Source organism: Ceratosolen solmsi, unplaced genomic scaffold, assembly GCF_000503995.2.
Source record: "Ceratosolen solmsi marchali unplaced genomic scaffold, CerSol_1.0 scaffold15, whole genome shotgun sequence".
Taxonomy (NCBI): Eukaryota; Metazoa; Arthropoda; class Insecta; order Hymenoptera; family Agaonidae; genus Ceratosolen; species Ceratosolen solmsi.
In genome coordinates this window covers 210,146-224,429 of record NW_011948434.1, presented here as the reverse complement: position 1 = coordinate 224,429, position 14,284 = coordinate 210,146, and the positions used below count along the sequence as shown (strand labels likewise).

Sequence of the window (14,284 nt, the reverse complement as noted above, 5' to 3'; positions counted from 1 at the left end):
GGCTTCTAAATGTTTCTAAGAATTTTCTTGGTGAATTTTTCTGATATTGCGAATTATAAATATTTCAATTTTATGGAATTTAATTTTATTGTTGGGTGAACCAATCCTAAACAATTATAAATATAATTTTTAGTTCATATCATACTGCAGTTATATATATATATTGTATATAAGAACTTGCAACGCAATTTAATATTATTATATAAATTTTTGAAAATTGAAGAACATATTAATTTAAATTTTAATTTTTATTGTTATGATACATATATTTATAAATTATTCCTTAAATACGATATAAATTATAAAGTTATATTCGATTTACGCATAGATGTGTTGGGCCTCAGCATATTTAAAATAAAAAAAAGTCTTAATTAATCTTAAATCTTAATCACGTTACATATATCACATGCACTTTTAAAAATATATAAATACAACCCATATATAAAATGAAAGGACGATGAAAAACTGTTCAGGATTAAATCACCCAACAAAAAATAAGAATTTGTTGTTTGTTAAAATACGATTCCGATATATCACATTTAGATTAAGGCGCAATATTCGAATTATACGTTACAAAAATTCACTGGAAATTTAGCCGCGCACTTTGTCCGCATAGCAACAAAAGAAGCTTCTCGAACGTACTAAAGCTTGCCTTCAGAGAATTCACTAGAACTTCCAAGATTTACAACGCTAAATGTACGCAATCATATTTAAGAAGCAACGAATGAAGAAGAAAACAGTCTTGTTCAATTACTCAAGTGAAATTAGTGCCAGTCATATCTGTGAAAGTCGAACTCGTCTGAAGGAATTCGTGCAAGGTATATTATTATTATTCGATTATTATTATTGCTGGCCAGCTATCGATATTACTCACACTTGTCGTAAACCCTCGCCTCATGACTTTCTCGTGACCGCTCCTCGGCCTACGTCTAACCTATCATATTTATTAATAGACCCGGTCTAATTCTTGTTAGCAGAGCGAGACCTTAGCGATCATGCCACCCGGGACAAACGTTTCATGATCACTCTGGGCCCACGTCTACTGTATCAGAAAGGCCCTCCGACTTGATTATTATAAGACCGCTAAAGAGAACGCCGATCCTGACAGTAGACGCCTGCCTAAGTCTAAAGTTAGTACTGCGAGACATTACCGGACACGCCACAACAAAGTGGTTCTGATCAAACCACAAAGGAGGGCGACAGCTATTCGTAATAATCCCCACCACCGCCACGAGCCGAATATCAATCAATCAATTCCAACGTCGAGTCAAATGCGTAATCAGTCGTGAGCCGAATCTCGCTTGGTACGATTCGAGCGTAGCCGTAAGCGTCGAAGCTCTGCGAGCCGACTAATGCCCAATATAATTCAAGCGTGACTCAACGACACATGACTGTCGAATAAGAAAGACTCCGTTGATTTATAAGCTAGAATCCGAAATTATTACCTTACGAAGCTTGCACTCCCAGACAATGTTTCGACTTAATAATCAGCTGCTTAGTCACTACATTCAACAATTCTCACCACAATTAAGAACACCTACAATACTGTAACAACTACTTAAATAAAAGTCACTAAAACCAATTGTGTTTACTCTGAGTTGATGCATTAACCTCTCATCTACCCCCCCCTCCCATCGCCATTAAACCGTTGGTACGGTCTAATCCACCCACCGTGATTTGCGATCATACTGGTGGCTGGAATTCCAAACAAAAACCATGTAATAAATATAAAGCCCACAGTTTTATAGATTAGTGTAACTTTGCCTGATGGTTATCACATAAATTATTTCATGAAAGAATTGGTAAGTTCACGTTTTTTAGTGCTTTTTATCTTGCAATAAATCAATAATAGAATCAGAATTATGTTTTTATTATATGTTGAAATACGTAATAAAAACTTTATTGGATCAAAGTATCATATAATTTTCTTCATTTTAAAAATAATAAATAATTCGTACATATAAATAATATTAACAATAAAATATACCTACTGTTTACATTTTTTATTGAAACTAAATATTAATTTTATATATATTTGAATGTCATTTTGTTGATAATATTTGTTCGGATTTAAAGGGTTAGCTTATGGCTCGAACTGCCAATTCAATAGTTCAGTGGATTAGTCTCTCGGCAGGATAATTTTAAAGGAAATCAATAACGGACAAGGCTGAAAAATATAATATATTTATTTTAAAACAAGGTTTAATGAGTGTAAACAATTATAATAATATTGCACTGTTGTGTAGAAATAAATATTCTGTTGGATTATTCAAAAGATGTGTTCTTGTGATTTTTCTGCTATAAAGGCTTCTTTGGATATTGCTGTGTTGCTTTGAGGTTATGTTGATGTTATCAATGTCAGTCAATCATGCTTGTGAGGTAGCATGAGAAGATGGTAGTTGAATCAAGTATGCTTGATTGATGAATAGCTATACTTGATGTGGTGTTAGATCTTAAATGGAATTTATTATGTAATCGATTATGTCTTTGATTATGTACAAGGGACAGCAGTAGAATCTAGTCACAGGAAAAACAATTAGAAGTAGTATTTCTAATTCGTGGAGGATTTGATAATCCGTATCTGTAGAGTCTATTAGTCGATCTGTGTTGGTCATGTGTAACCAATGTGTGTGAACCACAGTGACTCTTGCGTCAGCTGTTCAGGGCCTGCACGGCTCCGAAGTGTTCTTCGGACGAGCGCTAGTGTGCCCTGTTTGTGCTAGCGGGCCTGTACGATGTCGAGTGGTTAGTTCGAGAGAGCGTAAGTGTGCCCGATCGACAATAGCGAGAGATGTGACTTGTTTATTTATTAATACAAAGAAGTACCTGGTGAACTGCAGGTTGGATGTATTCGATGCTGTGTATGTAATGTTCCCTTTGATTACAATTCCATTGGCTTCACTGTAATCACTTATTAAAGAATTGCCGATTATCTTTTCTATGCACGCGGGTACTCTTTACTATGCTGCCGAAAATATGGCCACGCGGCGTCTTTACAGTATACTATGCACTGACCGGCAGTTACGCTTGATGGAGAGCGAAGTGATTGTATGAATGAGCGTCGCCTCATGGCGCGTTGCGCTTAAATGTGCATGCGGCGTCTTCAGCGCCGGCAACAGTGTCGATGCGCGTCCCTTCCAGAAATTTTCCTTTGGCGTGAGAAAACGAAGCTTCTAGAAGTTTCGAAGGCGTCCCTTTTTTGTGAGTGCTGGCAGTAAATAATATTTCAAATCGTAAACTTGCTCGGACTTGCCGAGTTTTGTTTGTAAACATTTTCTCGAGTGCCCGCCTCGGTCCGCACGTGCGGATCAGCCTAGGCGCACGTGGTGGCCAGCCTTGCTGCACGCGCGGTCAGTCTAGGCGCACATGCGGTACGCCGGACTGCGTAAATGACCTTTCTTTTGTTTGAAATTCATGGGACTGCTTCAATCCCGAACAATATTAAAGTAAATATCTCTATAAATGGTTTTTTAAAATATTATATTTCATATTGTAAAACATTAAAATTATTTATTAATAGATTAAGAGTAATATTCGATCAACATTACACTTATATAAAGTAATATTAATTATATGCGATGTTTTCTTTATATAAATAAATAACTTGTTTTTCAAATATTTTAGGAATGCTATCAAATGAAACAGGAAGAATAAGCGGTGCATTCATTAAACTTGGCCAGTTTTATAACAACTGTCTTGAATTCAAAGAAAAACCTGTAAACTTTGCACCTGGTAGGTGAAACATTGTTATATAAAATTTGTATGTATTATTTTGATATTTGTATATTTACATATGTATTGATATATGTAATATTTCTCAATTATGAATGGTATTATAAATACTTTATAATATAAAATACTAAAAAGTAATTTATAAAGTACTTTATTTTATATATACTCGATATTCTATAAATTAATAGTAAATTTTACTTCACACAATCCATACATTTTAAACAATTATTTAAGTATTTACAATGATGCGTATATTTATTTTTATTTGATCATTTCATTAAATAGCATAAATTTCATTCATAGATTACCTTCATATTAAAAAAAAAGATATTAATAATATATTTTAAAGTTTTGAATAATAAATAGTTATCAATTTTATTTAAAATAATATATTTTAATAAATATACTGGAACGTTGCTAAATGCTATTCACAGATGAAGTTTTGTTAATTATATAAAGAAGAAGCTTATAATTGAAAATAATTGATTAGTTAATTATTGTAATATACTTAAAGAAATCAAATTTAATATTTGATAATAATGTCAATTATCTCAAAGTTTATAAATCTATTATTGTACATTTATATATTTCTTATATAAATAATTTTATTGATAAAATATTACAAGTACATAATTAATAACGTAATTTAAAGATCTAAAAAAATTAATTTTTTAATTTTTGAAAAATGAACTGATATCGTATTTATAGAGGATTTCTTATGTAAACAAATATTTTCACTTTCAAGAGTAGTTAAAAAAGACTAATGTTAGTTTAACTTTATGTTATAAATTTATGTTATTAAACTGTTAGCTTCTTATTATTACTTACTTAAAGTTGATATTGCAAATTAAAATGTTTAATACATATGAATATATATAATTGCTAATCATTAATGATTGATTTGTACTTTCAATAAATAGAAATGTCTGGGATCAGACTTAAAACCTCCCGGTGATGTTGGGTGAAGGTGTTGTTGGCAAGTGGAGGAGGCAAATACACTAATTCAATTCTACACACAGTGTATCTTGTCTTTCCTTTATTAAATATAATAATATAATAATAATGAATGGTTATAGTAGTTAAGTCCGAGCAAGTTTACGATTTGAAATATTATTTACTGCCAGCACTCACAAAAAAGGGACGCCTTCGAAACTTCTAGAAGCTTCGTTTTCTCACGCCAAAGGAAAATTTCTGGAAGGGACGCGCATCGACACTGTTGCCGGCGCTGAAGACGCCGCATGCACATTTAAGCGCAACGCGCCATGAGGCGACGCTCACTCGTAAAGTTCACTTCGCTCTCCATCAAGCGTAACTGCCGGTCAGTGCATAGTATACTGTAAAGACGCCGCGTGGCCACATTTTCGGCAGCATAGTAAAGAGTACCCGCGTGCATAGAAAAGATAATCGGCAATTCTTTAATAAGTGATTACAGTGAAGCCAATGGAATTGTAATCAAGGGAAACATTACATACACAGCATCGAATCCATCCAACCTGCAGTTCACCAGGTACATCTTTGTATTAATAAATAAACAAGTCACATCTCTCTCTATTGTCGATCGGGCACACTTACGCTCTCTCGAACTGATCCCTCGACATCGTACAGGCCCGCTAGCACAAACAGGGCACACTAGCGCTCGTCCGAAGAACACTTCGGAGCCGTGCAGGCCCTGAACAGCTGACGCAAGAGTCACTGTGGTTCACACACATTGGTTACACATGACCAACACAGATCGACTAATAGACTCTACAGATACGGATTATCAAATCCTCCACGAATTAGAAATACTACTTCTAATTGTTTTTCCTGTGACTAGATTCTACTGCTGTCCCCTTTACATAATTAAAGACATAATTGATTACATAATAAATTCCATTTAAGATCTGACACCACATCAAGTATAGCTATTCATCAATCAAGCATACTTGATTCAACTACCATCTTCTCATGCTGCCTCACAAGCATGATTGACTGACGACATCAGCTGACATTGACAACATCAGCATAACCTCAAAGCAACACAGTAATATCCATAGACGCTTTCATAGCATAAGAATTACAAGAACACATCTTTTGAATAATCCAACAGAATTATTTATTTCTACACAACAGTGCAATATTATTATAATTGTTTACACTCATTAAACCTTGTTTTAAAATAAATATATTATATTTTTCAGCCTTGTCCGTTATTGATTTCCTTTAAAATTATCCTGCCGAGAGACTAATCCATTGAACTATTGAATTGGCAGTTCGAGCCATAAGCTAACCCTTTAAATCCGAACAGTAGTGTATGAATGGAGAGTATGAGTAACTTATGTATGAAGTTTCTTCAATTATTTTACGTGCTAACGAGAGTGTGTACTCTCAGTAGTGTGAGCCGTTATCCTTATTTCCACGGGAAGTGTCGCTGTGTAACCGGCGCGTACTAAAGGAGCGAATGAGATGATGCTGCTTCAGCCGTCGGTGCGGTTGTAAGGAACGTGCGTAGTCACCGTTGCTGCTTACGTGAGCGTGATGAGCAGCCGCTGTTAAGTGTGCGTAATGAGCCGCAACTGGTTTAGTGTATGTGATGAGTCGCCGCTGTTTAAGTGTGCGTAATGAGCCGCTGCTGGTTTAGTGTACGTGATGGGTCGCTGCTGGTTTTGTGCGCGTGATGAGCTGTCGCTGTTTAAGTGTACATAATGAACCGCCGCTGTGTATCTATGTTGAGATACGTTGATATGTGTTTTAGTTATAATTTCGTTATTTTCACTCTTGATTTATGCTTGCACTAGCGCTTCTTGAATATGAGTTTAACGGATTCTGATAGTTGTGGCGACACTATTGGTTTGTTAGATTGCTTATTACTTGATGATTAAATACTTGTATAACTAGAGTGAGCGGTAACTGTAGGTTGAAAGCTTGAAGATAGAAATAGTGAGCCCGTCGTCGTGTACCCGTTGCTTGTTAATGTGAGCGTGATGAGCCGCCGCTGTTTATCTATGTTCTGATCCGTTGATATGTGTTGGAGTTATACTTTCGTTAATTTCACTCTTAAATTATGCTTGCACTGGCGCTTCTTGAATATAGTTTAACGTATTTTGATCGTTGTGGCGTCACTATTGGTTTATTAGATTTCTTGTTACTTAATGATTAATTTGTATAGCTACAGTGAGTGATGACTGTAGTTTGGATGGTTGAAGTTCCTAGCACAGTGAGCTGCGCATCAAGCGCTGCTCAAATATTTTCGTAGAAGCTTGCGTCGTCGGCAGCACACCGGTGTCCGTTGCTATGCCGAACTCTGTTGTGACGTCAGTAGGATATAGCCTTGCAAGGTTAATCGGTATTGCTATTCAGAATTATAATCGTATATTCCAGTTTTCAGCATAGGAAATTTCCCGAATTCGCTACATTGTTTTTATAAACATAAATGTCCGGGAGCTTATACCTCTCCCACTTTTGAATTCCGCTTTCAACTATTTCAATCCCGAACAAGAAAGATAAAACTTTTTTACATAAAACGATTTGGATAACTTATATCCAGGAAAAAATTTTATCAACACCTATATTAATTACAAATTCTTTAATATATAATTTATTTGCGATGATTAATTAGAATAGTATATTAAATATATATTATGAAATAAATTGTAAATATAAAATACATTTAGAAATCAGTACAAATAATTTTAGTATACTATATATATATTTTCTTTCATTTTAACTAGTATTTATATTAATTTCGAATATATGTGTACGATGTTTTCATTTTTCACACTGCTTTTGAATAATTTCCAAAATTGAACCTCTGCTACTCGCTTAATGAAAGTCAAACAGTTTAGTTACACATAAGAGTAATTTTTAAAGGAGATATATAATTTTAAACTCTACAAATTTTATAAAGTAATACATATTTACACATTTTTAAAGATATAAATAAGTATTTTAAATGAATAATTTTAATATTAATTATTCTAATTAATATTCTATTCATTACAGTGTATAGATTATTAGATGAATTAGGTGGATATATTTTGCCAGAAAATGAAGGACCGGCTGATATAACACCTTTAATTGCTTCACTTTTAAAAATCTCTAGTACTCCACTTTTGGACATGTATTTAGACACAGATCTATATGACCATTCTAAAACGGCTATTTTTTTGGATCTACCAAAAAACTATCAATCTGATATGTTATTCAGTAATCCCATAGTAAGTTTAATTTCAATTATTTAACATAATTAATTTAATTTCCACTGTAAATTAATTAATTTTTATTAACAAGCTTCAGATATTTTTAAAAGAACTTTGAATACAAATTTTTGTATGTAAATTTTTAAGTACTCTTAAAGCCTATATTTTAATTCATATGTAATATTTATAAACTTATTTTACATTTAATTTTGGTATAATATTAAAAATCAGCAGCAAATAAATTATGATAATAATAAAGTATTTATTCTATGCTACATGTATGGCCTTTATGATTTATTTTATTTGAATATTTTACAATGTTTAGTATGTTTTTTTATTTTATATATTATTTATAAAGTGAAAATTTTATTTAATTAATATATAATTAAAAAAATGAAATAATAGATCATTTTATGTTATGTTAGATGTTAAAGTTCACAAATTCCTTATTAATGATATCAATATTTAAAATAACAATTTATTATCTTTATAATTAACAATTTATCTCTTTAATAGCAAAATACTAACTTATTATTTATTATTATTTAAATATAAATATTTATTCTTACTCATTAAATTATATATATATTTTGAATTTTTGTTTGATTTTATGCATAGGAAATATAAATGTAATTTAAATTTATATTTTTATAAAAATAATTTTCGTATTTTGTAATGCACATTAGTACATTTTTCACATTATTAGATTCTTTGAAAGTCTAATTACTTAATAACTAGAACTAAATTATTATAAATAATCTAAATTAGAGCATTTATAATGGTATAGAATTTTTTCAACTTTCACTTAAAATTATATCGTACTTTTATTATGATCCAAGTGTAACTGATTTTTATTATTAATTAATGTATAACATAATATTGTAAGTAAATTGTATGTAGGAGGACCAAAAATTATTTTATTGAAAAGCTTGCAGATTTTATTAATAATATTTGACAAGTTAAATCGAATATTTTAATAGATTTATAATGTATTAAAATTAATAATATGAAATACAACAAATAAATTTATAATACACAACTATGAAAGTAATTCTTAAGAAAAATGCTTTTACCATAATATTTTTATTCGCAAACAATTTTTTAATTTATAATATAATAGAAATAATTTTTAGTGTATTTATATGTATTTATAGTGTAAATATATATTTTTATTACTTAAAATAGTTTTTACTCCTTTATTAATTTCATTGTTTTTTACAGCATTAATAGTAAAATAAACCCGATTGATTGGTGTACTTTAAAATATGAATTACTTACTAATTAAACATTGATTTTTACAAACAATAATTTAATTTCAATCATGTCGGTTTTATTTATTTCCAATGTATCGGATACATGTATTGTAAGAATGTAATGCATTAATATAATTCAAAGATTTTTCAACTTGTACATTAGCATCAATTCTTTTAAATATAAAATATTTTGAATTACTTTCAAAAAATTTTACAATAAGAATTTGCAATATGTTATTTAATAAAGTCCTTGGGAAATAATATTAATATGAATTAAATAAAAATCCATTGAAGAAATCAATTTTCAGTTATTTTTTGTTTAAATATTTTACATTTTCTTCTCTATTTTTTAAATGTTAAGTAGATTACATATAAACGTAAGAGATAAATAATAGTTTAAAAGAAATTTTATTATGAAACAAATTTATAGAAGCTATAGTAATACAGTGTATAGCAGGGCTATATAATAGAGTAAAAGCTTAAGTTATTTGACAAAGGTTTATGCTTTCATATGATGTAATTTTGTATATTATATGATTTGTACGAAATATCTAATAAAATAAAAGTCAAAGAAAGCTCGTTTACATATTTTATGATATATATAGTTTCCACACATACTTTTAATAATGTACTAAATTAAGTAATATAATATTTTTCAGGAAAATGAATCAAGGTTCCGAAGAGGACTATATATAGCAAGCGAAGCAAGACGCAGGAAAAGATCCAATCTAACTGAGAGCAAAGTGTATAAAATTATTAAAGTCAGTTTTTTTCTATTAATTTTTTTATCTACATTGAATATTGGATCAAGTTTTATATAAAGCATAAATCTAATAAAAATTACAACATAAATTCAAGCTTGTAACAAATGCAGGCATTATTTTGCCAATTGCAATAGTAATACTTTATATTACTACTTTATTATTGGATTTTAATTAAATTCTTTTTGTGTCCTGTTAATAAATAAGATTTTAAGCAAAATAATTTATTTACTTGATGAAGTAGAATAAATGAGCTCAATATTAATACTAATTAATATGTTTAATATAAAATAGAACAAACTTAAACGAAGTTCGTGGATTAAAAAATCGAGAAAAGTAGATTATAGTGACAATAAAACTATGTGTACCAATACGTATGCAATTACGATAATATCATAAGAGTTTTGTTATTTAAAAATTAATAGTCTCGCATACATGTATTTGCTTTATACTTCATGCCTGACAACTATTTTCCTGCTGTTTTTTCCACCTTTTTCTGTTTTACTTTAATCTGCCAAAAATATATTACATATGTGAGATAATTATTAATTCTAAATTATTATTTAATATTAAATATAAATTTTAAAATAAAAATTGAAATCAAAATAAAAAAAAATCAAATGAATATTAATTATAAATTTAGAAATTTTTAATAGTACTCGATATCTCCATATAAAAGATAAATTTAATTACAAGAAACTTTATATTATAATTTAATTTATTTTTGCGTGTAATAAGAGATAGGCTACAAATTATTATTACATCAAATTATTAGAAATAAAACAAATTAAAGTTTATAAAATTTCAATAAATTGAGAAGTTTTCCAAGTATTTGTTACGATAAATGAATTTGATATGACAATAATGTATGACTTATAGAACTTACGATATAGAACATTCGTATTTATTCTATATTCATATTTTTTAAAATATGAAAGATGTTAAAAAATATTAATGTATAAATATTTATAAGCGTTTCTTGGATACACAGATTATTTCTTTTGTAAACATAATGCATACAAAGGATTTTATGTAAGTATCAAGTTACTGACAAGTACGTAGTATATTACAAATCAAAAACAAAAATGATATATGAAATAATAATTATAAAAGCAGAAAATGTAAATTTTATCCAATTATGTCATTGTCAATGTCATTGTATTGTCAATTATTTCAATTATGTATACCTAAATTATGTCGTTTTTGTTTATATTATAGAATAGTAAAGAAGAGAAACATTCTCAAAGAATACAAAAAATTATTCAAAGTTTAATACCAAGTGATATGGAACAAAAAGAAAGATTGTCCGAAATAGATGAACTACTACAATTTTGCTTAACTATTAAAAAGGTTAGTAATAAAAAAAATTATGAGATATAAATATATTTCAAACGATATAATATTTCTATAATCTCTATTTTTTACATTTAAATTATAATAATAATATTTGATCATATAAGAAATTAATTTTTCCAAAAATTTATTGAATCATAATCTTAAACAGCTATTATTTATTTAATACAATATATTAAACTTTATGTAAGGTTACAATCAATTTTTTATTAATTGCCTGTGACTGAAAAATATAATATATTCTAAAGATTTTATTGTTATCATCTAATTTTAATATTTCCTTAATACAAACTGAAAAGATTAGTTTCTTTAGGAGAAATATTTATCTGCATTTTAAAGACTATATTAAAAAGTTACACCTATATTATAAAAATTGACAAGTATTAATAGAATTGCGAAAACAAACAAATATTTCCATTCATTAAAATAATTTTTTTTCATATGAATATAGAGTTATCCTCGATATAGAGATATATATAATTGGATCGAGATTGATCAACGTATCTATGTACCATACAATCTTTCTTATTTACAAGAAAGTTTTGAATATGTGAGTACAGTGGATTAATTGTTATATAATTAATTTTATTTAACATAATATACAATGTAAATTAATTTTTAAGAACATATTAATTTATATGAAATAATATTTTTAAATGCTGAATTAAAAAAATTTTGTTTCGAGTTTCATTTTTTTATTACCTTTTGATAATAAAATCATTTATTACATTTATTACATTGTTTACAGTTTTTTTATAGTTTACATTTTTATTTTTAAAAGCCAAAAAGATTATAAGTAAAAATCAAAAAAGAAATTTAATAAATAATATAAATTAATGTTATTATATTTAATAATTGAAATATCATAATTCTTTGGTTAGATAAGGTGGGAGATGCTAGTTAACTCAACTTTAGACAATGCCGGTACAGATATGTACAATAATGATTATCGCCATGAATACAATAATAATCAACCTGCCTATATCTATGTAAGTGCTCCTCATTATTTTCATACACTTGGCAAGATATTGAACCGCTTTTCCAAAAGGCAAGTTGAACATTATTTTTTACTAATGTCTATATGTCATAAAAATACATGTCGTTTTGAAGTACAATCACAAAAATGTATTTGAAAAATTTGATTTTTTTAAATTATCACAATTCATGAATCATTATAAAAAGTAACAGTGGTTAAGAGCTTTTGAAAAAATACTAAAATAATTGTAATATCAACGATAAATATTACATTCTGTACAAAATGTATTTACCGTTCCGGCTTGTTTTACCAAGTCCGGTTCGAAGAATACAAATTGATGCCGTTGACAACTCAGAGACCACGGGTATTATGTGGTAGCGATGAAAGGTCACAACTGGAAAGGATAGTATAATAATACAATATAAATATGGCTGATGTATATGTTGTTTATTCTGTTATTTATTTGATGACAAAGATTGACTAATATTACTATTATTAATTATTGAAATAACTCTTGTGGTGGATTAATGTATACTCATCTATTCAGCGTGATGGTTTGAATATGAGCGCAGAATGGCGCGAAGTTTGATTCGTCGACACTCACACTGTTTGGATGGGTACGTGCGTAATTGAGGTTATGGTTGTAATGGAGAGCGACACATTTAACTGTTGTTACTTCAGATACACTCGTATCGTATCAAGCGTACCTTGTCCTGATATTGGCGTACTGCAATAAATTCAGATGGAAGTAAGAGTTTGAAGGGCTTTTACCTCATTGCGTACCGCATTAGGCTTTTACCTCGTTGCGTCTGCTACGAGCCAACGCTGTGGATTCATAAGCGTCAAACTTTGAACTATGGTGAGGGTAAGGCTGGCAAGTCTCGCATCAGTTGATGCGATCTTGACGACGATCTTGGAATTATTCCACACTGTCTCTCTAATGAGAGCCTCGTCTTCTTTGGTTGCTTGTCGATGGCGTATTCTGAATCTTTAGTTTCAGTTGATTATTGTAGAGGTGATACTACTTACGAAGACTAATTGTCTTCGGACTCCGATACGTGGATATGTCTTCGATCCTTTTGAACTTGTAACGACTGTTTCTTGAACTACGTTAATGAACATAAGGGGATATGTCTTCGTTCTTCTAGGACGTGTAACGACTGTTGCCTTGAACTACGTTAATGGACTTCCACTTGACACTTATTTGAATAAGTACTGTATCGAGAGTGTTTGAATATTGAAAAATGCGCCCCTTAAATACATTTTCTGACCATGAACTTCACTTGAACCCCTTCCCTTATTTTTCGTCCAATCAGAGACTCCTCCCTTACAGAGTGAGGGCAGCGCCTCTTGTGGCTTCATAGTTAATTAAGGGCGTAGTCGTCTCTTGATCTTCACAGCAAGATGAGCTCTCGTTGCCTCTGACGCATCTGGCGACAGCATGACAACTGGTCGACAGTGGGAAGGTGGTGGGGATTCGCTAGTGCATACTGCTTGAAGTAGTTACCGAGCAGAGCGCATTCGTACAAATGCCTAATGAGTTGGATTTTCTCGTGTTTATTGTCTTGTTTTTCAGATGTTTTATGACGCTATTACTAGATGGTTGTAAGCAAGAAAGTTTTGAAATCTAAAAGACAAATTTACGATGTTGTTTTGCCGGATGTTGCTTTGAAAAAAGGTTTCGCAATCTCGAACACATTCATAATATTTAAACTACTATTCTAAAAGTTTGAACTCTTATAAGTAAAATGAATATTCCAATTTAACACCTGAACAGCCTAGTAATAATGAATATCAATATAAACAAAATACAGTATCCGATCCATTTATAATAAAATAAAATTTCTTTCAAAAATAGTATTAAAAATTAAATTTCAAGTTGAAAATATGTATTATTTACGGTAGAAAATTTAAAGATTTGATTATTATTGCAGATAATATTCTATAAAAAAATTATTAAAAGTTGAAAGACTATAGAAAATAATTATAAAGAGTAATTGATGTAGAAGATTTGAAAATGATACTTATATT

At 29.7% G+C, this 14,284-nt stretch overlaps 1 protein-coding gene across 1 annotated transcript in view; it reads left to right on the top strand.

Moving 5' to 3' along the window:
- LOC105364665 (neprilysin-21) overlaps nt 1-14,284 on the top strand; it is a 42,014-nt gene that overhangs the window by 11,849 nt on the left and 15,881 nt on the right. Inside the window, exons 4-9 of the mRNA XM_011502650.1 lie at nt 3,625-3,732; nt 7,714-7,928; nt 9,823-9,924; nt 11,143-11,274; nt 11,729-11,827; nt 12,159-12,325. Coding sequence (XP_011500952.1) covers nt 3,625-3,732; nt 7,714-7,928; nt 9,823-9,924; nt 11,143-11,274; nt 11,729-11,827; nt 12,159-12,325 — 823 coding nt within the window. The remainder of the gene's footprint in view (nt 1-3,624; nt 3,733-7,713; nt 7,929-9,822; nt 9,925-11,142; nt 11,275-11,728; nt 11,828-12,158; nt 12,326-14,284) is intronic.